The sequence below is a fragment of the Diplotaxodon limnothrissa genome, linkage group LG23 (assembly GCF_057381915.1).
Source record: "Diplotaxodon limnothrissa isolate DT_005_m linkage group LG23, D_limnothrissa_male_GT1.1, whole genome shotgun sequence".
In the NCBI taxonomy this organism is placed as follows: domain Eukaryota; kingdom Metazoa; phylum Chordata; class Actinopteri; order Cichliformes; family Cichlidae; genus Diplotaxodon; species Diplotaxodon limnothrissa.
The window spans coordinates 6,770,651-6,794,612 of record NC_140617.1 but is presented as its reverse complement, the minus strand read 5'-3'; the positions used below and the strand labels follow the sequence as shown (position 1 = coordinate 6,794,612).

At 40.5% G+C, this 23,962-nt stretch overlaps 2 protein-coding genes across 2 annotated transcripts in view; one reads left to right on the top strand and one right to left on the bottom strand.

The window, feature by feature from the left end:
- ralgps2 (Ral GEF with PH domain and SH3 binding motif 2) overlaps positions 1–23,962 on the bottom strand; it is a 70,529-nt gene that overhangs the window by 10,393 nt on the left and 36,174 nt on the right. The window contains exons 7-9 of the mRNA XM_085347251.1: positions 22,610–22,699; positions 22,414–22,506; positions 21,732–21,858 (exon numbers count right to left, since the gene is read on the bottom strand). Of these exons, the coding sequence (XP_085203377.1) occupies positions 21,732–21,858; positions 22,414–22,506; positions 22,610–22,699 (310 nt within the window). The remainder of the gene's footprint in view (positions 1–21,731; positions 21,859–22,413; positions 22,507–22,609; positions 22,700–23,962) is intronic.
- Positions 1,273–17,274, top strand: angptl1a (angiopoietin-like 1a). Its single transcript, XM_085347323.1, has 6 exons — positions 1,273–1,549; positions 10,516–10,763; positions 10,887–11,507; positions 14,345–14,538; positions 15,657–15,927; positions 16,017–17,274. The coding sequence occupies exons 2-6, from the start codon at positions 10,574–10,576 to the stop codon at positions 16,202–16,204; spliced, it is 1,464 nt and encodes a 487-aa protein (XP_085203449.1). The 5' UTR covers positions 1,273–1,549; positions 10,516–10,573; the 3' UTR covers positions 16,205–17,274.

Below are 23,962 nucleotides of genomic sequence, written 5' to 3'. Positions count from 1 at the left end.
TTACAGTCCCCTCTTCTTTTCATTTTTCTTGCAGAATGTTTTTTTTTTTGGACACGCCAGGGTCGAGATTGGGTGCAGATGTAAGAAAACTTATCACACAGCAGACTACATGACACCCACAACCCTCCCCTCCATGGAAAATGGTGTAATACACACAGCACTGCTGACAGAGACCCTAAACACACAACGGCAGGAGGAGATCCAACAGATAAAGGAGGTCACACTTTGTTTTTGGGATAACACACACACACAGCTGATTAGAATTAGAGGGAAAGGGTGAGAACAGAAGAAAAAGTTTACAAGTGCTTTTCAACTCAGCAGTGAGTTGGGGAGAAGAGGAGGAAGAGAGAAATCCTAAAGGCTTAACCGCTATAGCTTCTTGTCTGAGAGTATGTCAGGGATAACGGCGGTTAGTCATGCACAAATCCATACTGCCTGGAACACGCAGACAGAAGCATGAGTAGAGAAGCTGTGGTTTGCATACACAGGCACTTTGTATATGTTTACTTGCAGCAAAACTTGTACGAGATGGAAAGAAATAAATAGTCATGGCAAGAAGGCAGAAATTCAATCACAAATCAGGGAGAAAATTCTTCCAAAATGGTCAAGTAAGATCTTTTAAACATTACAGCTTAAACATGTATGAATAACACATTCAAGTAAATCACAATGGTGACAAAAAGCAAGTTAAGTCCAAATAAACTTAGAGTAAACCTGGAGTGACCATTTTGCACCAGTAGTGCCACGAATCATTTCTATCTGCCTGCTTTGGTCTCCGACTCTCACATCCAGCTGTTCTCTACAGGAAGAAGCTCCGAAACCCCAGCAGCATTACAATCAGCTTTTCTCGTTGCTACAGGGAAAAGCAAAAGGAGGGGAACTTCAAGCTGTAATTAAGGATGAAGAGGTCAAAGCAGTCCTGGACTCAGCAAAACACCTGAATTCAAACAGGCCTTGTCTCTTTGCTCCCTTATACAAAAACCACACAGGTCATTGTTAAGGATGGGACATTTAATCAGCAGCTCTGCCATTTTCTTTTTCAGTCTTTTCTTTTCTTTATCACTTATGACATCAGAGGTAGGCTGGGCGACTAAAAAATAAATAAAATAAAGGAGGGAGGAAAGAAAAAAAAAAAAAAAAAAAAAAAAAAGCAATCTTCAACACCCACACCCTCATCCCCCTTCTCCTCCCTTCTCTTCCTTCTTCCCCTCCCTCTTCTAGTCTCCCCCATGCTTTGTGAAAAACTCAAGGCATCAGTGGTGAGAGCTCAGTCTGTTGAAGTGGCCGGCTTTTGAACCATACCCCAGTCTGAGCACCAGGAAAGTTCACAGGGAGCTTCGGGAAGTAGGGCCTTGACTAAAGCCTTGCATTGTGATTTATTGCTACAGAACAGGAGGAGTGAGTAGAGGAGAGAACCTCTGAAGACTTGGACAAAGAGAGAGACAGAGACATGAGTCCTGCGCACTGCAGCCCGGTGAAGACAGAATATAATATACACGTGACACCATAACTGCAGGAAAACATCCATCTCACTACTGGTAACAAAAAGGTAAACGCTGCTCGAGTTTTATTCTGTTTTCAATTTTGATTTTGGAATCAGTGAGTGTGTGTGTCTGTCAGCAAGATGGTGTTTTGTGTGTGTCTGGGCAGCTGTGAGAGCTCTGGCTGAGAGGTTGGAGAGGTTAGGACGTTTCGTGACTGGAGGTTACATCTGCAGACAGAAACATTTAGCAACGCTTCTTTGGCTATCCCCTGGAGTCTGACTGAGAAATACTGTGTACAGCATACTGAGAAGTGTATCGTGTATACATTTAACATATGTAATGTATATGAGGCCAACAAAGAAATCTGGAGAATTTATGAATTTATGATCCTAGTTGTATTAAGGAAGGGCAAAAACAACTGAATTCAGAAAGTACAACTTTTTCTGGTGTGCAGGGCCATGATTTACATCAGTTATGTAAAATGATTTTAAAAAATATACAGTCAATGAGTTGTTTCATCTAGATGTGAGAATGGAGAAACATCCAAGATCTTAAAGTTGCTCTGAAAATGACATTAAACCTTACCTGAGGAGAAAGAAAAAGCCAGAGAGAAGACAAAAAAAAGAAAACTGGGACATTCCAGCAAAACACTTGAGGGAGAGTGATCAGCTCAGATGGAGAGATTTGAGCTCTGCTCCTAGGCCTGTTTATTTTTTCTTGGCTTTTGGTTTCCTAATACAGTCTGAACCTGGCTGCTAACAGGGGTACGGGGATGTAGCCGAGTTAACCTGGTGGAAATCGGGGTTAGGCCAATAAGTTCCATCTGTACATTCAGACGTGGTGAGATCTCATCTCACCTCACAGCCCCTTTTGGAAGGCTTAAAAGTGAGCAGATTCTATGACAGTTTATAAGCTCCCCGTTCAGGGTCGTGTTAAGGGAAAAGATAAAAAAGCAGTGTAAGCCAACCTTAACCACATCCTCTATCAAATACACCCCATGGACATAAGACACTTCAGTCCCAACCTTGTCATGATGGCAAAAGCTTTGAACACTAATAACATCAATATGGTGCTCTTCCATATCAGCAACTCACAATTATCTTCAAATGTTTTTGCTTACGTCCTGGTCTGTTGGTGGTATCTGTGGAAACATTCTGCTCGCTACAAAGCCACATCTGTGAATGCTGTAAAGGTCCGTGAGAGACACGCAGACCTTCAAAAAGCCAGTGTTTGAAGTAAAAAGCAAAATGAGCGATGGCGAAAAGGAAAGAAAACTGCACGAGCATGCTCATTTTTCCGCTTAGAGTAATAAATCATAATATCGATACCTCTAATAATTCAGGCTGGAAAAATAAGTGGGAGAAAAAAAAAGATAAAAAAAGATAAAGGGGAGGCAGGAACAGCTGTCTGAGAAATATCCAGAACATTCCGTGCTGAAGCACCAGCATTCGGCTCTACCTGAACCGTGACTGCACGAAGGACAGGCTTTAAAAACGGGTCATTACTTACAATCCACGCATAAACTAACCATACTCATAGCCTTCACCTTAAGAGTTTTAAATCACAGCAGAACATCTGTTTGATGTCTTTTCTATTTAAAGTTTGCAAAAGTCCCATGACAAGCCAGTCAGGCAGTGCGTGGCCCATCAGAGTCAGTTACCTGCAGCCCTCCCCACCAGTCCCTTCATAGACTATGCTGTAACTCAGCACGGGACTCATAACTCACCCAGCCAGCACCAACAAACAGCTGCGGTTTTTGGGCAGCAGACATGCATCCAATCGTATCTTGCATTTTTAACCCGTGTCAATGCTAGTCTCAACTGATTTTATCTGCAAAACGCAGCCAATTAGAGAAGCGGACAAAGATAACATCCTGGATAAAGTCTTATCCAAAAACACTGCTCCTGCACTACTGTGTGCACATGTTAAACCCAACCACAGAACAACAACTCTGACACATTACATATCTCTTAAAACTCAAACCGACATTATGAGCCACACAAACTTTTAGACTTTATAAAGACATACAAAAACTAGTGGAGGATAAAGTCAAGGATAGTCACAGGAAAGTTTGTTTGAACTGTGAAGCTCATTAATGAGAGCTTGGACACAGCTGAACAGACTGGTCACCGTAGGGAGGAAGAGGTCAGCCAGGAGGTCAGGGTAAATAGACGGGTGAAGTGGAGGCATGTAACTAAGTAGAGCCAGTGGACAACAAGCGTGTAATGCAGTGTGCAAATTTATGTGTTCTTCCTTGTTGATTTAGCTAATAGAAAGCATGTGAAGTCTGAGGTTTGAGTTTAAGGCTAGGTGTGACTCAGAAGAGAAATAAAAACCAAGGAAAAGTATGCACGAGTGGCCAAAGAATGTACTAAATCAGAAATTTTAAACCATCCAGCCAAACAAACATTCATATAAATTCTTTTTTTAAAAAATATTTTCCCCCCTCCTTGCTCTCCTGGATCGCCTGACCTTCCTGAAAGTAATTTTTGCTGCACAAAACCTGAAGCAGCAATCCAGATATTCATTTATTTATCAGTTATCAACCAAAGAGCACGCCAAGGTGAAGCTACAGCTAATCTATCAACCTAGCTAGGTTAATTTTAAATTAATTTTCACCAAGAAACTGGGATTGTTGTGGAGGGTTACATCAATAAACATAAAAGACACAAAATTAATACCAACCTATCGGTGGAGCACACACAGAACAGTCCCAGTTTCTCACGTGACCCATTGAGAAGACAAATTAGCCACGTCTGACTGAGAAAAATACACTATACAAAGGAAGATGCAAGTTTATGGTGTCATCAGTTGGTTTTTTCATGCACAAAAATGAATAATGCCAAAGATGTGTGTGTGTGTGTGTGTGTGTGTGTCGTCTATTCTATAGGAGGGGAAGCAAGAGGAAGAGTGTCATGTAATAATGACAGTGTTGGAAATCTCAGTCATTACATTAAGCACAGCACAGACAAAAGGATGACCCTGAGTTTCTGTGCATTTAAGTGCATGTTATGAACGCAGAGTAAGACGGGAAACCCGCTTTCCACAAAGACCAATTGATTTCGGGCGGATGAGTGGGTGGGGGCAAAGTAGAGGAAGGGTGGGACTGTACCCTAATCTACAAATAGACCTCTGACCCCAACAACAGTCTCAGCCCACATGTTTATAGAGTTTCCCCTACAGAAGAAGGAAAACAGATGGGGGGGCCCGTAGGGCCTCAGGTAGCATCATCAAGGACGACAGTTTAGTAGCTAGAAAAGCAGGAGGTTGAAATAACTTGTTAGTAAGGGTTGGTTTTATTAAAAATACAGGCCACCATCAACTTAATATTCAAGTTATGTTTAGTGATTGCCTTAAGTTCCAGTAAAAACCTCCAGTATCCGTTTGTGGCTCAGGTTTTCTAATAAAAAGAAAATCCTACTGTAATTCTTTGCATCAGCCCTCATTTCCCTTTTAGTTTTACACCATGAACTGATATAAAACATTCCCATTACTTACTGTACCGCAATGTAATTTGTATTCCATTTTAGAAGCGGCATTTAAAGTTTCTTCAGTTTTGATGAGGCTTTTACGAGTTTTGTGTTTTTAGCACTCCTGTGTGAATGCTGGGGGTTTTTTGGTTTGTTTTTCTTCTCATTAACTGCTTCATAATGTCAGCGCTTTTACTACATCCCCACTCATGCTGAGTTATCCTCCCAAAGCCTTTTATTTACTCACATTTTCATTCTATCCTTCATCAAAAGCAAGTTAGATCGTTTCTTTGTTGGCCGTTCTGCGTACACTTCTGTAACCTATTGTTTCAGCAAGCGCAGGAAAAGTTTGACTTTGAGTTACTCATGTAACTCAGCTGTCTGATGTCATGAACAGAAAAAAAGCTGCTGCTGTTGTTGTTGCTGTTTCCACGTTGTTCCTTGAATGAGAATAAACTTATTTCCTTCACTCATCCCTATTTTCCCTATTTTGTTTTCACGTTCCCTTCTTTTTGTAACCAGTGATGAGGTGTTTGGAGGTATTTTGGACTTATTGTGGGAAAGTCTGAGGACCAGATGAGGGAGTGGAAGCAGAGGATTTTGGAGGCTGGGAAAAAACATTGACTTTGAAAATATAAATAAATTCTATCCAAGTCATTCTCTCCCACTGGCTGGACTGCAATCCATCAAGTGAGAGACTGACACATTAGAAACCCACCGTGGGCGCTGAAACAAACATGCTGCAGACTGATATTATACATATGTACAGGAGGTTACAAACTGAAGCAAAAACAAATATAAAGTTTCTCATTAAGGTATTAAGCTCCCATGTGCCACCAACACAGCTTTAAAGGCACCACAGATTTAATTCTCCAACTCTATGAAACATTAAATGAGGGATAAACATCATTACCTTCATAGTTATCCCCTTGTATAGACTTTTAATACCGCTGCGTAACCCGTTGGCCTCTAAGGCCACAGCATGGTTTACATCAATCTTATACTCATACTTGCATACATACTTTGGTGCTCTAAGGAAACAAGTAAACCCAAACATCTCCTCACTGCAAGGTTCAAGCACTTAGGCCTATACTTTTCTCCTGGTTTATGGAACATGTACTTCTCCACTGGCTGTGACTACAGTTAAACTACTTATGTAACCACTTGAGCAGACATCTGGATCAGGTCCGCCATCTTCACATGAAATCACAATCAACTGGCTCTTCTCAGAATTTCTGGACATAATATAGAGCAAGACTGTGTGTAAACAGCCTAACAAACAGCACACTTGTCATTTCACATCTAAGTTTCTCCACGCAGTTGTTCAGATCTTTCTTTTAATTTATCACTTGTCTTTTTGGCATTCCTTCTAAAGTACACACTATTACAAATATTTATTATAAACTGCCTGCATGGAGATTGTCATACACCTGTAGGTGTCTGGTTACAGGTGTATGACAATCTCCATGCAGGCAGTTTATAATAAATATTTGTAATAGTTTTCTTTAGGTGACAAATGAATATATGTTTTTTGCAATTATGCACGGTGAAACCCAAGGTTATAAGAGTGCCTGCCATATGGCCATCTCTGTGAAGTCAGCCTCAACAATCATTATGCTGTCTATCTGAATATTACAAGCTAATTTTTCCCTGCCAGGAGTAAAGTAAACAGATGTCTTACTTAATGACTTCTCTGATCATTTCCTCTCTTACAACAATGATAATATAATTATAACATCAGCCTCTACACGAACAATCTAAAGGTAGACGAAAGCCAGTTTCTCTCCAGAGGAAACTGGCTGTCATTGTGCTGTCAATGTAAATGTAGTACGCCAAGACCAATTTGAAATGCAGTTAATTCAGCATGGCGCCAATTCTCATTTTGTAATTCGTAATTTTGTTTTTGTATAGTTTTTGTTTTTTTCATATATGGGCAAGTGCGGTGAACCCCTTTATGTTTTTTTTTATCATTTACAAAATGACTAAAAAACATAAAACAAAATATAGTGCCACTACAGCTGAAGTGCAGAATTTGCATTTATAATAGTGTAATGGTTCATACAGTGGAATGACTGTGGATTGAAAATAAATTAACCCACAGCACAGACAGGGGCATACAAAAAGAGACATGCCGACAGGGGAGTGAGATACTGTAAGATAGATAAGGAAGTGCATACCCTGCATGACAGAGGTGCATGAGATCATACTACTGCCAAAAAGATGGAGGAAAAAAGAAAAGGCATGCAGAGGTGACCGTTTGTCAGTCCTTCACTGGTTTCAAATGGACTACACAATTTTTTGCTAGTAAAGCAGCACCAACAAAAAAATAAATCCTATTCATATTAAAGTAGAAAATTGGTTTAAATGTTTCTTATTTGGTATACTACTTACAGTCTAATTCTCCCATGTGCTTTTAGTTAACTGTAACTGAAAAGGGTGGAAGGAGCACTAAACAGAGGGAGCAAAGAGGAAGAAAAGCAATGAAAAAAGGGGGGGAAAGTCGAGAGGATGGGGCTTTCACATTGAAAGAAAGTGCCAGAGAATTCTGTTAAGAATAAAAAGGAATGAGAGTAGTTTATGTATGAGAGGATTTGCCTCAGGTTACGTTCACGATGACTGACCTGAAAGGCAAAGAGGGGCCATGACCCATTTTCTACCACCATTACTTTCTTCCATCTTTAACCTCCTACTGTTTCTCAACCACCTGACAGTACATTCTAAGTGAAATAATACTTGCAGCCTACAACTTGCACATCAAGTTTGTGACCTTAAGCTAACTTGGTACTACACATTCTTGCTTCCTGACTCCAAAAAACACAATGTTAATGTCCTGATGGCTGCATCCATCTTTTATACACAATGCAGAGCCTGAGGAGAAATCAAGGAGTGTGAACTCATGCATATATGGACAGATGTGTACTACTGCACAAGTATAAAAAGATACGTTACCAGATGTTCTTTAAACACAGGTGAGCTTTGTGTTTTTCTTTTAACAACCCTTACAGGCCTGAACCAATTTAGATGTTTTTTTTCTCCTTCTTACTCAAAAGGGCACTCTGCTTGTTCTGGTGAAACACTGTCAATGTTGTACCTTTACAACACACTACTGACCTCTCAGCATCTCCTGGAATGTCTTTGATATGCTACGTTTCCATGAAAAGAGACTAGGCCCCTCATACTCAGAACCACCACACAGAAGGAAATAAAATGAAGGTAGGAGCTGAGAGAGCAAAGGGATAGAAGAAAGGGACTGTAGGTAGGTGCTAAGGCAGGCAATAACTGATAGATGAGCTGTGATGTTACAGTTCTGTTCATGCCTCGTACGCTTTATGAATATGAAGACTTTCTGGAACTGATAAGTTTAAAAAGTCAGCCACACTTTAGAAGAGAAGACACTTGAGAAGACTGATAGTGCTGATGCTGCTGGTAAAGACATTAGCAGCTCTCACCAAGGTCAGCAAGGATACAGTACCTGGTTACGCTGTCAGACACACAAGCTGCTGGAAAAACATACAACCATGAAAATGAATAACATCTCTGAGTAGTCATGCACACAGAGTATTCAATCATACAGACAGACACACAAACTTAAACATACCATTAAAAAGGTACACACGCACACATACACCCTGCAGATCTAGAGTACTAACTGTAATTCTGCCCCCTTTCAACATTGTTCCAAGTGACATAATTGCCAGAATTCCTGAAGAACCACAATGGCGTCATATGGGAGACACACAGCGCCTGAGTTTCAGGGTGGAGGGTAGGCCATAATGATGTGGCATAGAGAAAAGACTGACTGTGAAGAGTGATGGAGGGGATTAGGAGGGATAGAAAGTCTTGGCCTTGCATAGGACCAGGTCGGGTGTTAAATTGAGCAGTACATGAGACTGTGAGAGCGCTTTTTGTGTTTGTATGCTGATGAGAAACAGAACAAAAAAAAAATCACAAGGGGAAACAGCTTTGCACATATTTTTGATTGATTTCTGACTTAATCTCACATCCATTAGTGACTGTCCTGCATGCATGTTTGGAAAATATAATTTAAATAAAATATAAATAGTACCTCTTACCCAACACCTGTGCTGGCATGTTTAACTGTGTCAAGGAAACTGCATTAGGGTCAATTTGTGGTTGGTGTGTTTCAGGTGAGGCCAGTGCAAGTAGCCAACCTAGTTACAAAGGACAGTAACATTATATCTAAGCTGTGGAAGTAGCAAGTCAGAAGCCAGGTATTTATATTTTAATGTCATGGTGGAACAACGTGGACTAGACTTTATATCTAAAAAAATAAATAAATAAATAAAAATAAAAATAAAAAAACTATACAGCCAAGTGGCACTGAATTTCCTACTGAGGTGCATGGCCACAACATTTTACACCCTCTTAAGGCTGGAGTACTCCCTCAATTGTATGCAAAAGGTTTTTACGCTATGCTAAAAAATGCCAGAAGCTTAGTGAGGTGCTTTTTAGCAGCCTGTGCTGCATGCTAACCACCGTTTCCTGTTGCTAAGAACTGAAAAATGCTCAGCTACGGATAAAATCTGTCTCATTACTGTCACTTGAAAAATCACACTGGAGGACAGGTGAGACAAATACGGTAACGATACGATAACAATGGAGCAGATTATACTGCTCTGTTCTCAAACGACCCATGTCTGTAGCAGATGACATCTCCAGCATGGCACATTATTGTTAAAAAGCTTGTTGATACATTTAGCTTGATGTGGGTCTGCCATGTAAGCATCGATCAGCAAGAATCAGGTAACTGTAACACATTAGGTTGCCATTTTGTGTCATATCAATAAAAGTGTATCTGTTGTGGGGGAAAAGAAGCTAAGAAGAGACTGTGCTTTGCAAGTCCCAACTTAAAAATAAATGAAGTTGCCATCCATTTTCTGCTGCTTCCAGTATCTACAGTACAATCCAGAAACTGGAAGTTGATTCCTGTGGTCAACTTGCTGAGAAGTACCATAATTTCTAAAAAGGGTTCCTGATTCCTACAGTTGGGGGAAAATAACAAAACAAAACAAAACAAAAAAAAAAAAAACATCTTTAAGTAGGATCTTATAGAAGCCGGGAGGATGGGAGTTTGCCAAGTCTCTGTCCTAGACTAAAGAAGATAAACTAAATTCAAGGGCAGGATGAAGATAAAGATAAATCAGCAACAGTTAGATATCATAGCTCCTTAATAGGGGGAAACCAAGAGAACCTCTGAATAATGGGGTGTCTGTCAGCAGGGGAACTAACTAAGACAGAAAGCAGACGTAAGCCAGTTGGCTGGACAGAAAATGTGTTCTCTCTTTGACTATTTCCACACAAATAACAGTCTGTGGGAGCAGTATGTGACAAATTCTCAACTGGATACTTTCCTAAACAATTAGATTGTCTGCTGATATCTTTTTTTAAGAAAGAAAAAAAAAAAGCTTCAAATACCATTTCATCAAAATACTATATCCCTCTGCTCTGGAAAAGCAAACAATTAACAGTCCTGGTGTTTTATTCATTGTACACAAAGAAAAAGCTGTTTCCTTAACTCCTAAGGTCGTGTGTTCTTTCAGGGAGGCCTGGAGGGAGTACCAGCAGCTGCCCATCTATCCATTCAGTCAGCCAGCAGCAATGCAAGGGCTGATGTGGCGTCTGTGCGCCTTGCTCTGCCTCTCCCTCTGGCAGGAAAGTTACTGCAGGAGCTCCAGGGAAGCCCGGAGGACCAAAGAGCCTTCTCTCCACAGGAGTAAAAGAGCTCCTCTGGATCCTGATGCCAAAAAATGCTCTTATACCTTCCTTGTACCTGAGCAGAGAATCACAGGTAGAAAATATGCTATTTTTCGAAAAGTACCCTTAGTACAATATGGTTGAACTAGTCTCTCTTTTGCTTCCCATTACATCAAAACAGCTTCTTATTAATCTCTTAAATCATATCTGTCATCAGGTCCAATCTGTGCCAGCACCACAGGCCCAGAGCCAGACAAGGAAAGAGTGACCCGTATGGAGATTGCAGATGTGCGGGATGTGCTCAACAAACAGCACCGTGAGATTGAGACGCTGCAGCTGGTGGTAGATGTGGATGGTAACTTGGTGAATGAGATGAAGCTGCTGCGGAAAGAGAGCAGGAACATGAACTCCAGGGTGACCCAACTATATATGCAGCTGCTACATGAGATCATCAGGAAGAGAGACAACTCCTTGGAGCTCGCCCAGCTGGAGAACCGTGTCCTCAATGTGACCTCAGAGATGATGCGACTGGCTTCAAGGTATAGGGAGCTAGAGGCCCGTTTTGCCACAATGGCCGGAGTGGTCAACAACCAGTCCATTCTCATATCTGTACTGGAGGAGCAGTGTATGAGGACGCTGGGACGCAGTGAGCTGCCTGCAGTTCCCCCTCTGGTGCAGGTGGTACCGCAGAATATACCAGTCAACAACCGTTTCACCAATGAGATACAGAGGGACAATAACAACAGGGAGTTCTCCCGTGGACCACGCATCAACCCACCTACAATAAGCCCTTTTGGGATTGACCCTCCACCACCGCAAGGAACACTTACCTCTGATGGCAAGTACAAATTTAAAATAGCAGGCAAAGACTGAGGAATAACTGAGGACTGCAAAACAGTCAGGAATCTAATGACTTTTAGTAGGCTGACGCTGAGCAAAAGTAAGATGTCTTAAGTAACTGTCAGAAACTGTGCTAATTGTACACACAACTACTAAAGTATAATTAGCTAGGGATCGCAATTCAAAACCTAATTTCTCGCAACAGTTGGTACTGTTGAGGCACAGTTGGCTCATGCTTGGCATGCTACAGAGGCAGTGAAATCATACATTCCTATGATCCCACTTGGCTGCTTGTATTGGCAGCATGATACAGAGCATATGCACTAAATTAGTGGGATGGGGATTAGGCCTCTTTTAACAGCATTAAGAAGACTTGGTAAAATGGGAAAAGATATATCTTCAATTGGATAAGTAAAGGGGCAGGGTATAGTTAAAGTACCCATCTACTGGATTTGCCCAACAAGTCTGAGAACCCTGCACTAAAATAACTAATCAGATAAAATCCTCTAAATAGACAATGCTCCTTTGTTCTTTTCTTCCAAAAAAAAGTTGACCATCCTGACATCTGAGAAAGATAATCGCCAATGTGAAACTAATTTGCAAGGTAGACTGCTACTTGGAAACGGCTCCTAAAACTTGGTCCGGGCGCTTGTATTTTGACTGGCGATTAAAGTATGGGGAAGAATGTTGAAAGGGGTTATACAAGCCCTTAAACGGTGAAACAGACAAAGGGGAAAGCAAAACAAAGCCTGTCTGAAAAAATGATGGGTCAGAACCAGACAAATTTAAGGGCCAAAATAAATGTATTTTTGACAGGGTCACAGTTTAACTACATTATCGTCATCATCATATCATCAAGTTTAAACCAATACATTTCACAGCTTATTTGTAAATTACCCTTTACTTTCAGTCATTTGGTATGCATGTCTATGGCGAATTATAAGGTAGGTATGTGTATATATATATATGGAGCCTGAACATCCTCGGCTGGGCAAACTATATGAAAGCACCCAAAATTCACCTTAAAAAAAAAAAAAAAGGTATCAGAATGAGAAAAAAAACCCCAAAACAAACAAACAAAAAAACAAAAACAAAAAACACCACATTTTTATATCAGGAAATATTTGAGAAAACATGCACCAATGCCATAAAACTGCATCTATGATATGGCAAAGCATCACCTATTCTGGGCTTTACATATGGCAGAGTTAAATAATGACATAAAATTCAGATGTACACTATTTTGGAAATAATTAAGTCAGTTTTTCTGTTTATGATCATTCGGGCGGCATAGTTAGACCTTAGCATTATGATATTTTTGCTTTGTTTAAAAGGCATCAGCTTACAGTCACTGTCCTGTCATTGCAAAAAAGGGGAAAAAAAAGAAGAAAAAATTTAAGTCTATACAAGAGTTAATGCCTATACAGTCATTTTAAATGTGCGTTAATCACAAGTGTCTGGTTTCTCATGAAAGCCCACATCAATCAGTGAAACACTGTTCTTCTTAAATCACAGACCTGTCGCCACCTCCACTGACATTCAAATAATGACATGCTTCTTTTAAGCTCAAAGAGCAGAGGAGCATATTTTAAAAGCCTCCACGCAGAAAAAAAATCTCCAAAGAAACACAAAGGTAGAAGACGGCACGAGGTGAGGAAGTGCCCGTGGGAGGTAAAATTGCAGAGACTGAACTTGTAAATGACAAGAAGACCGCGTATCCTTTTAACTACCTCTAGCTATGTGGAGTTCCTCATCTGCCTTACCAAGCTGTAACTGTCTGATTAGTTATCAGCCGATTAAAGTGTATTTGAACTGACATACATACTACAAACAGCATTCTGACCATATCCTTACTGACCTTATCCATCAGCTGCTGTTTTCACTCGATTAGTGGTGCTCCTTCATGATCGAGATAAAAAGTTATAATAGGAAGATTTAATTTTGTTTTTTTCTATGGAGTTTTTATGGATGAGTTTTTGCAGCAGACAGGATAGATCTGAAACAAGGAGGGAAAAGTGTAAAACAGAAAGCCACCACAGGTCCTAGCAGCCCCTCTTCCATGTAGGTTCCATACAAGTATAAATACGCACCGCTTCACCACAGTTTGGTCTAGATGAACCAACTACTATGTATTATACTGGGTGCCTATGTGCTTTCAGAGAGTCTACCACAGGCCTCTAGACTAGACAGACAGACCCAGCTTGTGTTGATACTGGTTTAATAAATATTCACAGAGAGAAAGAAGAAATGTGGCCGGTTTAGATTCAGCTGCTTCAGCTCAGCTCTGGTGCAGCGCCACCTCATAGCTTTGACTGAAGGTGGAATCTAGGTGAATATTAAATAACAGCTTTGGTGTGCAGATGAAAGCTTATGTAACTTCAGACTGTGGGATGTTTGGGTGGTCTGAGCAAAGATATTAATTCCCAGCTTTGTCTTCCCTTTTAATCTAGTTTATAATGACTTCTGTATGTTAACTACAAAGAGTGACATTTAAATCAGGACATAGTCAAGTCTTATTATTCAGAAGTTTCCAACTGTGTGCAAGTCAGATAATATGTGTTGTTTAATAATTAAATAAAGAAAAATGAAGATTCTGTAAGTTAGTCAAAGATATGGTAATACATGGCTTTTTAGTGCAAGTTACGGCTCATCTTAGTATCATGCGTACCCTTGTCCTCAAAATTATCACCTATTAAAATCACCACTTGGGTTTCTCAATATTAACAATATAATTTATATGCAGATTAAAATATCACAAATGAGTGTTCATCAATATTAATGTTCAAATAAGAACCGCTCATTTATCTTCCTCTTCTACATCATTTACAACACCAGGTCCCTTCAATGACTGCTACCAGGTGCGAAAGGCAGGCTACACCACCAGTGGTATGTACCTTCTTAAGGCAAACGGCAGTGACCGACTGATCCAAGCCTGGTGCGAGCATGGCCTCGACAATGGAGGATGGACAGTTATGCAAAGGAGGAAAGATGGCTCTGTTAACTTCTTCCGCAACTGGGAGAACTACAAGGTAAGTTTACGGAAAAGGAGATTAATGAAGTAACAGCAGGTCTAACAGGACATGTGATAAGAATTTGGCATTTCAAGGACACAAATGTACAATAACAGTAGGTTTAGGGCCACTAGCCAAGAATATGTAGCTTACCCTGCAGATGATCATAAAATCTATACTGAACCTATGATTGGCTAGTTGCTTATGCCAATGGCCCAAAAATAAAGTGACAGATAAAGAGACTCCGTATCACTCTTTTCACAAGTCCCACCTTCAAGAGAGCAATGCCAACAAAATTAGTAAGTTTGTGCAGCCCACCCCTTTCCTTAGCAGCCCAGTCTCTGAGGTTCATTTTAAGGTCACTAAGCAAGCACTTGTTCAAACAGTGTAAATAGCTTAGTGGTGGATTTCCTCACACTGAAACTGCAGCCAAGAACTGAATCCAGGGACAAATGTATGCAATAAGAGAGCCCCAAGGGCTGAGAGGGAAACGCAGCTCCCCTCTCAACCCCACTGGAAATGACCCCTGTTTCTCTACTTCCCATGTCTCAGCCTTATGAGATAAGATGACCTTTTTTCCTGTGTCATTTCTATCAAAATGCCTGACCTCCGTTTTCTCTGTATGTGATGAAGGCAAATTGCAGGAGTTCTCCTTGAGTCATAAAATTTGGATTCATGTATTAATACGGTCATGGTGATTGGATTAGAGACAGAAAACACTTGTGCAGTTCTCCACTTGCTGCATTCAACTCTCCATCTAAAACACTGCCAAATCATCGCTGGCTTTGCTGTTCAACAAATTTGTAGAGTGAGAAACCGCAGATCACAATCTTAACACATTATCATTTCAATGGGAAACAGATTTGATTTCAATTCACTTGATTGCAAGGAGAAAACTCATATAAACACAGCTCCCTGGCAAGAATTCATAATAACCTCACTCCATTTTAATGTTTGTGTTCTTTGGAAACGATTTGCCTTCACTGACCACAGAAGCAAAAGATCTATTCATTCACCATTTAGCTAAACCGCAGTATCCAGCTTACGTAAATTAGTGCTACACGTACAAAAGTAGTGACATTGAAATCACAAGTGAAACTGTCGTACTGTCATAATGTGGTGCCTGTCCCCTGCAGAAAGGCTTCGGTAACATAGATGGCGAACACTGGCTCGGCCTGGAAAACATCTACAATCTTACGAAACAGGGTGATTACAAGCTGATGATAGAGCTGGAAGACTGGACAGGAAAGAAGGTGTATGCCGAGTACAGCAGCTTTCATCTGGAGTCTGAGAAGGAGGGCTACCGGCTGAGGCTAGGCACCTACCAGGGCAATGCTGGTGACTCCTTTAGCAGTCACAACGGCAAACAGTTCACTACGCTCGATCGTGACAAGGACTCCTTCTCTGGTAGGGGGACATATTGGTTACATTAGTTTGAAATAATTCATGCATTACTCTGATCTTATTTTCTGAGCCTGGGTTCTTCTCTTCATTAGGTAACTGCGCCCACTTCCACAAGGGCGGCTGGTGGTACAATGCCTGCGGACAGACCAATCTGAATGGGGTGTGGTACAGCGGGGGAGTTTACCGCAGCAAGTTTCAGGATGGAATCTTCTGGGCAGACTACGGGGGCGGTTTCTACTCCCTAAAATCAGTCCGCCTCATGATGCGGCCAATTGACTAGGACAATGAACTGTGGTTCTTTCAGATGCATCTCAGTCTCCATCCTTATCGTTCTCTACCCATAAATAAATAAATCCCGTAAAGGCAGAAGCAGGAATCTCTGCCACATCTGAGGAAGAGGTAGCGACATGTTTATGGCCAACAGTCCACTCTGTGGCTAGTTAACATGAAGACTGATACCACCGCCTTCCCCAAGTAACTACTCTCCATCTATCAGTGTGGACAGTCTATGAAGTTCCCTGAGGCCTTTTAGTATGACTGTGTCCTATTTTACTCACTCTTCTTGAGATTAAGTATGTTATAAAGGGAAATTATTATTTACTACAGTGATGAGATTTCTTCTGAGCAGCTAATGGCGACTTATTGAAAGTGTTCCCCATAGGATGGGGCATTGAATAAACTGCGATGTTTAATCGTGGTAGCATGAAAATTAATGCAATCTAAAGTAGTGCTGAGAAGACCTGCCAAACAGTGAGAGGAAATAAATAGTTCACCTACTGTCTACCGTTTCTACTGGATTTCCTGGACTTCTGGGGCAACAACCGACCCCCAGCACCAAACCCACAAACCCACCGACTGAACAAGAACCTGTGCAACAATGTGCTTATTCAATGTGCATATGGCTGAGACGGCTTTAGTATGTAAATATCTTTGGCTTTATTTGTGAAAGTTAATTTAAAAAGGTTGTGATTCTACTCAGGCCAAATGTTCACAATGTCATCACTCTGCCATTCTTTGTTATTTAACAGTGTATTTATATTTAATATAGTCATGGCATTGTTATATCTAGCCCTGTAACAATACAATTCTTTACACTTTTCTTATCCAGTGTAGAAATACATCAGTAGCACTTCAACACACATACACACACACACACACACGCGCAAACACACAAGACAAAACTACCTGGAGTGGATATCTAGTTGACTTTAGGATGGACAAGTTGTGACATGAGCTACCAGCCATCAGAGAGGAATTAAATTCTTTCATAAACAATAAAATGTCTCACTTTTCACTACGCTTCTTGTTTTAATAAATAGCAAGACTTTCATAAAATCATTTCCCACACGAATACACTTGCAAATGTCACTGTGTAAAATATTAGCACAGCAATTTTATTTATAAAGGATGACAGCATCGCCTAAAATAAGCCACTATATTGGATCTGATTTAGTTGCAATCCAAGCTGTCATAGCAATGAATAAGATCAGGGAGACTTCCAAATTAAAGGAAGTGAACAGAAATTAGCTCTGACCACACACGGGGACTGCATTTACAAATTTACAGTAGGTCAGATGTGAGACAAGAATTGTCATTTATGTCCCCCTGTTTAGCCGGAGTTTTTCAGAGAACTTAATAAAGCAACATAAACTGCCATAACTAAACATCTTCTAATTTGGAGACAAGTCAACAAACTAGTATTGACCAGTCATCTTAAATTATGCCTCCACTAGACTCTTCTTTTAGAAGAACTGTAAGTCAGAGCAGACCGAAGCTTTGCGCTCTAAAGGTCCGGGGCAGATGAGGACTAGCCGTACTAGAGCCTGACACAGAGGACTGTAGGTTACAGGAATTGGTTATGAAAACCTCCCGGCCCCAACCCCGCTGGCAGGATTTTTGATGTGAGATATTTGACACTTTTAACTTGCTGTTTTCCATTACATTAGTTATTCCAAACGCTGATGCTCGTGTCCCACAGCTACCACTACTCAGCAACAGCAAGCTGGAGTTGGAGCACCACTGAGCTCAATTCTGGCATTCTGTAAAAATCTCTCTCCCCTAACAAGAGGCCAAAAACTGAAAATACACGCTACAGCATCGCATTAATAAAATTACACTGGGACTATCATAAATATTAACGAGCTCTTTATCAGTGACATCCTGTTCAGAGAAGTGTAGCACCAAGCTACACGAACACAAAGGATATTTTTAATCCGTTTGTGCAACCAAGCAGATCGCGGCCAACAGCTGTTGGTTCAATTGTGTAATTGAAATCGAAAACTTTATTATTTTTAGCGTTTAAAATCAGATGCAAATCAAATAGGTTTTATTTTCTTCCATGTGTACAGTACCTATGATCCTGTATTAGATATTAGATCACTTGTCGAGCAGTGTTTAGCAACACCAAAGACACTGGTGGCAAAGTTTTGCTACTGATATACTGCTTTTGCTAGACAAGGTGAAGGTGAAAGGACAGGAACTATTTTAAACTGCATGAATGGCTTTATTCCTAGAGTTAACCCATATGTTTCTATGGGCTCTTTGTCCCTACACGATTTGCTAGAGATCAAGGATGTGAGCTTAGACAGGAGGCAGCAATGTCTGCCAAACCTAATAGTAGGTCAGAGATCAGACTGTTGCGCATATACACAGTTCAGCACAAATGTGTCACTGTAGAGCCAACACATGGCTCTTTCTCCAGACCGTTTATTGCCAGTGATAGGCATCACACCCAAAAATAATGGAAATTGAGCACAGTCACAAACATGTCAAGAAGCCATTCAAATAAAGTTTAGGAAACAAAACCTTTTGGTAAGAAAAACAAACAAACAACAACAACATGGTAATTTCAGCCCTCTGTTCTAAGTTGGGACTTTAATTTACGGCAACACTCAAATTCAGCAGGTTCTGTGTTTAGACACCAGAGAGGTCAATATGCGAACATCAAGAGAAACCAAACACAAATTTATTCCTTAAGCACACCCAACACTTAGCTGGGAGTGATGCTCTGGAACAAGCACTGCGACTTTCAGTCTCCTGCTCATTCATTCCCGTTTTCTCCACCCTGGAGGAATCGGGAGAATTTACGATTAAGGGAAATGTGCAGGAGCAAGAAAGTGGCAATTTCTCTTTCTCTTGAGCGCCAGGTTGGCTCGATCCAGTCCTGAGGCAGCCAGTTAGTTGGTCACACATCCACAAGCATCATAGACAAGTTTATACTGTAAGGAAAGACCATGCAACTCCCACATATATGCCCTAGAAATCCCCACCCCAAGACAGAGCAACAAATGACGAATGACAAAAGCTTACCGAAAAGTAAGTTTCCTTTTGATTAACATATACACAATGACGACACAGTTTAGATGTGCATTTGTCTTATTGTTTTACAGACATCCATGATGGAGCAGTGTGGGAAAATGGGTCACCTAAACTTTCTTTAATGGCAAACAGACTCTTGCGCGCTGCGTATTTCCTTGTGTCTGTTTGTTTGTGCATACTTGAGTGTCCAAGTCTGAATCACACAGAGGTAGCTATGATACAAGGCTGATTGAAAGGGGGGGGACTGCGGTAGGTTTTAAAAAAGTTATTTAGCCAACCTGAAGTCAAAACAAGAACAAACAGTTCAGCTATAAAACCACACACATGGCATGAACGTTTTCCTTGCAACTCGTAAAGGGATTCCTGTGTGATGTCATACCGTGGAGCCAGAGGGAAAAAGGAATATGAATATTCAAGGGAAGGAAAAAAACAAAACCTTTTTAACATGTCCTAGTGATTCATGTGTTTGTTCCTGCTAAAGGGAACTTTGATTTTTCATAAGAGAGCAGAAAATTTATGCTCAACATTCACCATTAAGCCAAAGGGAGGGGGGGGGGAATCAATGATGTGTTACAAAGATGCGAAAGCTTCTGAGGAAACAGACAGCTTACTGCTTACTGACTGACAAATGATTGTCGTAGTGACGTAAAGACAAACGCAGGAGGGAAGTTTGGCTTTTCAAACCCAGACGCTTATCATTAAAGTAACCTTTAGCCCATAAAGATAAGAAGCTGAGTGCAAGGCATCTTAATGGATACTAAAAGTAAACTAGGGATTATTTATTTTTGTTTATTTTAGTGTTTTCCATTGAAATTTTTATAGACGATGATAAAAATCCCAAATATGTGAGTCACTAGAACCATTACGGCTACTTCTGCAGAGAAGGGCTAAATTATTGAGCAAGTTCAAAGTTATTTAGAAATGCATCTTCAATCCTTTTGGTTATATGGTACACACTGTGTCAAACAGAGGTGATTAAAAAAATACTATTGCTAAATAAAAAGTTTTTAAAATGCACAACATCTAGTCTCCCATGGTGTAACAAACTATTGAGATACATAAGGTTTGATGTTACTCAAGAACATTACTCACACTCAAATGTTGGAATAAACCACCTTGCACCTGTTGTACAAGCAAATACAATAACTCTCTAGTCACCCATTTATTCCTCGCTTTATATCTACATGGATCAATTTTTAATTTACAGCATATGAGCAATTTGGATAAAACATGTGGTGTTGTGTTGAGTCAGCAAAAATGCTAAAATGGAAATCTGGACTTCCAACTGCCTTTTTTTTTTTAATCCAAAGTTTATGGTTGGAAATAAAAGTGCTTTCAAAGCAAAACTCCTACATCGCATCAGCTTCTCTAGCTTAAACCAGACCAACATTAACTTTTATTTCATCTTTTGCCATTGTTGATTTCTAGAAATCAAAATCAGGCAAAAGTGCTAAGCCTCATCATTTCTTTAGATTTTGAAAGGAAAACTGGAAATGGGTGTAGTGATTTTTTTTTTAAATGAGCAAACATAAGTGGAAATACAGTATAAAAAGACAAAAGGGGTTTTGTCTTCAAAAATCCGTATTTGGTATGACCAGTTTTATTCTTAAACACAGTCTGAACTCTTTTAGCTCAGCTTTCTGGTAATTTAAGTAGTCTTCAGGGATAGTTCTCCAGGCTTCCTATAGGACTGTTGTACCTCTTGCGCGACCCCGTCGTACATACCGCAGATGATCTGAATGAAAGCTTTCAAGTTTGGATTCATCACTCCATCAGACCTGTTGCCACTGATTTTCAGTCCAGTTCATGTGTAATTTGGCATGCATCAGGCGTTTCTCCCCGTTTCTCTTTCTTAAGAATGGCTTCTTGACAACCACCCATCCACTGAGACCATTACTAATGAGGCTTTGGCAAACAGTAAATGGATCGACTGAAGGGCCAGATGTACTCCACAGGTCCTGTGTCAGGTCTTTGCTGGATTTGTATTTCCTCATTTCATGACTTTCAAATACTGTTCATCTGCTGTTCATCTGAGATATACGTTTGACTAATAGCTCTTTGGATATCAGCTTTGGTGAATAAGATACTGTCAAATTGTTATCTTTAAGCACTTTTCTACAGGCAGTGTGTCACAGTAACACAAAATGTGTCCCCATCTCTTTATATGTCCATCCCTTGGGTTGGATGCCTTTTTGTGCTTACAGGGTTCATAGCTCATTGGTTTTACCGGGGGGGAAAAAATCCATCTGAACATAGTCTGATAGCAATTTAACAAATTTTTCCTCCAACTACCATTTCTTCCTCAACACAAGAGAAAAAAAAAGCTTTATTTCTTGGAAGTAAAATATAAAGAAATGAGGGGGGGTGCAAGCTTTTTTGCACAGACCTATATTAGACTAAAACTTCACCTTTCGTAAGAAGGGGGGGGGGGGGGGGGGGGGGGTGCAGTAGTTACCCGCTATGCATGCATGTAGATTTGTGTCTGTTACCTAGGTATGGTATGCAAGAAACCATGCTCTGGCTGCTGATGTAGTCTCTCAGGCGTTTATAGTTGTCTTCTTTGGACATCAGGTAATCAAGCCGGTCAAACGTTGCCTTGTCCTTACGATTAAGTAACTACACACGAAGACAGGGATAAGGAGGGAACAAATTAGGGCTAAGATGTACAAGTGGAAAGAGTTTACCATAAAAATATTTTTAAAAGAACCTCCTGTGGTTTTGCAGACCAGAGTTCAAGAAATTTCCAGCATTACATCACAACATCATTATGTTATTATGTAACTTCTACATCTTCGCTGAGAACACTGACAGACATGTTTGTAAAACAGACACTGATTTAAAATTGAATAATGAATTCAAAATGTTCACCATCCATAAAGATCGTGTCAAGTTCGTGTACAGATACTTGGCATTTCACTGAGACGCTGACATCTTTCTAAAAGTAATCAGAGTTCAAGGGAAGTGTATTTGTTAACGTCTCATTTTCCTTGTGAAATTAAAGTTTCTGAAAGTTTTAACTCTTTTATTCATTACGCCATGTCACTTGTGCTACTTTTATTATTCTCCGTTTATGTGTCCAGTGTTTTGGTGCAGGCTTTGGGGAAATTCCTGCTTATTGACAGCACTCTACTAATAAACTTGTGACATCAAAGCACAGCAAATATTACTCACCGCCCAAGTTTTGGTTAGCCTGAAGATGGGAGCACTTTGTAACGCTGACACCACTGCCATTACCGCATGGAGGTTGTTCATGTCACACAGTTTCTGTGAGTAGTAGTAGAGTACATCAAACATACATGAAGTTGAATTGGTACAGCAAACATTCGTGTGGATAAAACAAAGTCATGTCCTGGGTGGACTTGTGTACCTTGGCAGTGCGAATATACAGACTCAGCACCTCGGCTCTGATCTTCAACGTCTGTGCATGGAGGATCTCTCGTACCACCCAGAAACTTGTCTAGAAAAGAAAAGAAAACAAACAAAAAAAAATACTCACAAACAAGGACTACAAATGACCAAGTATTACAGAAAATCCCTTTCAAGTAGGGACAAAGGGTAGTTCTGCTTCACAAAATCTCCTGATTTTGAATCGAGAGCCAAGACTTGAAGACCTGTGTGACAACTCTTAATTAAAACGGTTATAAAGCAGAGCAGCAGAGCGCATGGCAAACTGCAGAAACGCTACATTAGTCAATTGGAAATTAGCTCTAGAGTAAAAGAAAGACCTTCAGAGAAAAATCCAGCTGATGCACAAGGGATACGCACGACAACTCCTGATACTTCAGCTAAGAAAGCAGGAGGAAACAGGGAATACGTGTCTTTAGAGTAGTTGGCTAGACCGAGAATGATGTCGGAAACCTGTCTCTTTAGGGAGAGCGCTGGCAAACCAGAGCTCTGATTACACATGCACGCAGACAGACAAGTCAGTGAATCAATCAGTGTTTAAGCTCCTGGGAGAAGAAGAGAATGGAAAGAGGAAAAGGGAGAAGAGTAAAAGAAGAAGAGGGGTAATGGGAGGGGAAGTTAGCTTCAACGCCACAGGGCTCTAAGGGCTTCAAAGCCAACAGCTGTCTGCACATTGTGTTCTGATAAGAGACGAAGACTGACCATCCCTACTGTTTCGTCGAACACAAAACTCTTTATCTCTTTCAGTTTCTGAATTACTTTCTGACTTTTCCACTTGCACATTAACTGGCTTTGCCTATGTGGTCAACGTTCCTTTTTGTGTGTCTCCATCTACAAATTCAGTGTGTGTGTGCGGCAGCTTCACTGTGCTTTTAAACAGTCAGGCTGTGCATAAATCCTAACCTATAGCTGTCTCTGCAGACTTTTTCCTGGAAACAGCACTGAGACTTGTTTCAGAGGTGAGGTGAGGAGCTCATATAAACACATATTACTATGAGGTAGCATTGACAGGAAACAGAGCCGTGTGCTTTTAATTTTCACCGTTTCACATTAAGCTTTATGGGAAAGGATGATGAAAATGGACAGAAGACACACAGCACAGATGGTGGACCCCGACTCCACTGGCGTCCACTTTAATATTCATCTACTGCTTTGAGGAAATGACCTCCCATAAAGAAGCAGCTCCCACTTTCAAAATGAAAAACTGAAATCCTGTTACATTTAACTTTCGCCTCATCTATGCAGTAGAAAAGACTTTCCAGTAAATGACTAAATTTGATTCCAATCTGGGAGCAAAGCATGCTGTAGCTTCACA

Excerpts from the sequence above, each read along its gene's own strand:
- angptl1a (XM_085347323.1), top strand. The coding sequence starts at position 10,574 with ATGCAAGGGCTGATGTGGCGTCTGTGCGCCTTGCTCTGCCTCTCCCTC. Across the intron at positions 10,764-10,886 it reads ACCTGAGCAGAGAATCACAG|GTCCAATCTGTGCCAGCACC; the intron begins GTAGAAAATATG and ends ATCTGTCATCAG. Across the intron at positions 14,539-15,656 it reads GCAACTGGGAGAACTACAAG|AAAGGCTTCGGTAACATAGA; the intron begins GTAAGTTTACGG and ends TGTCCCCTGCAG.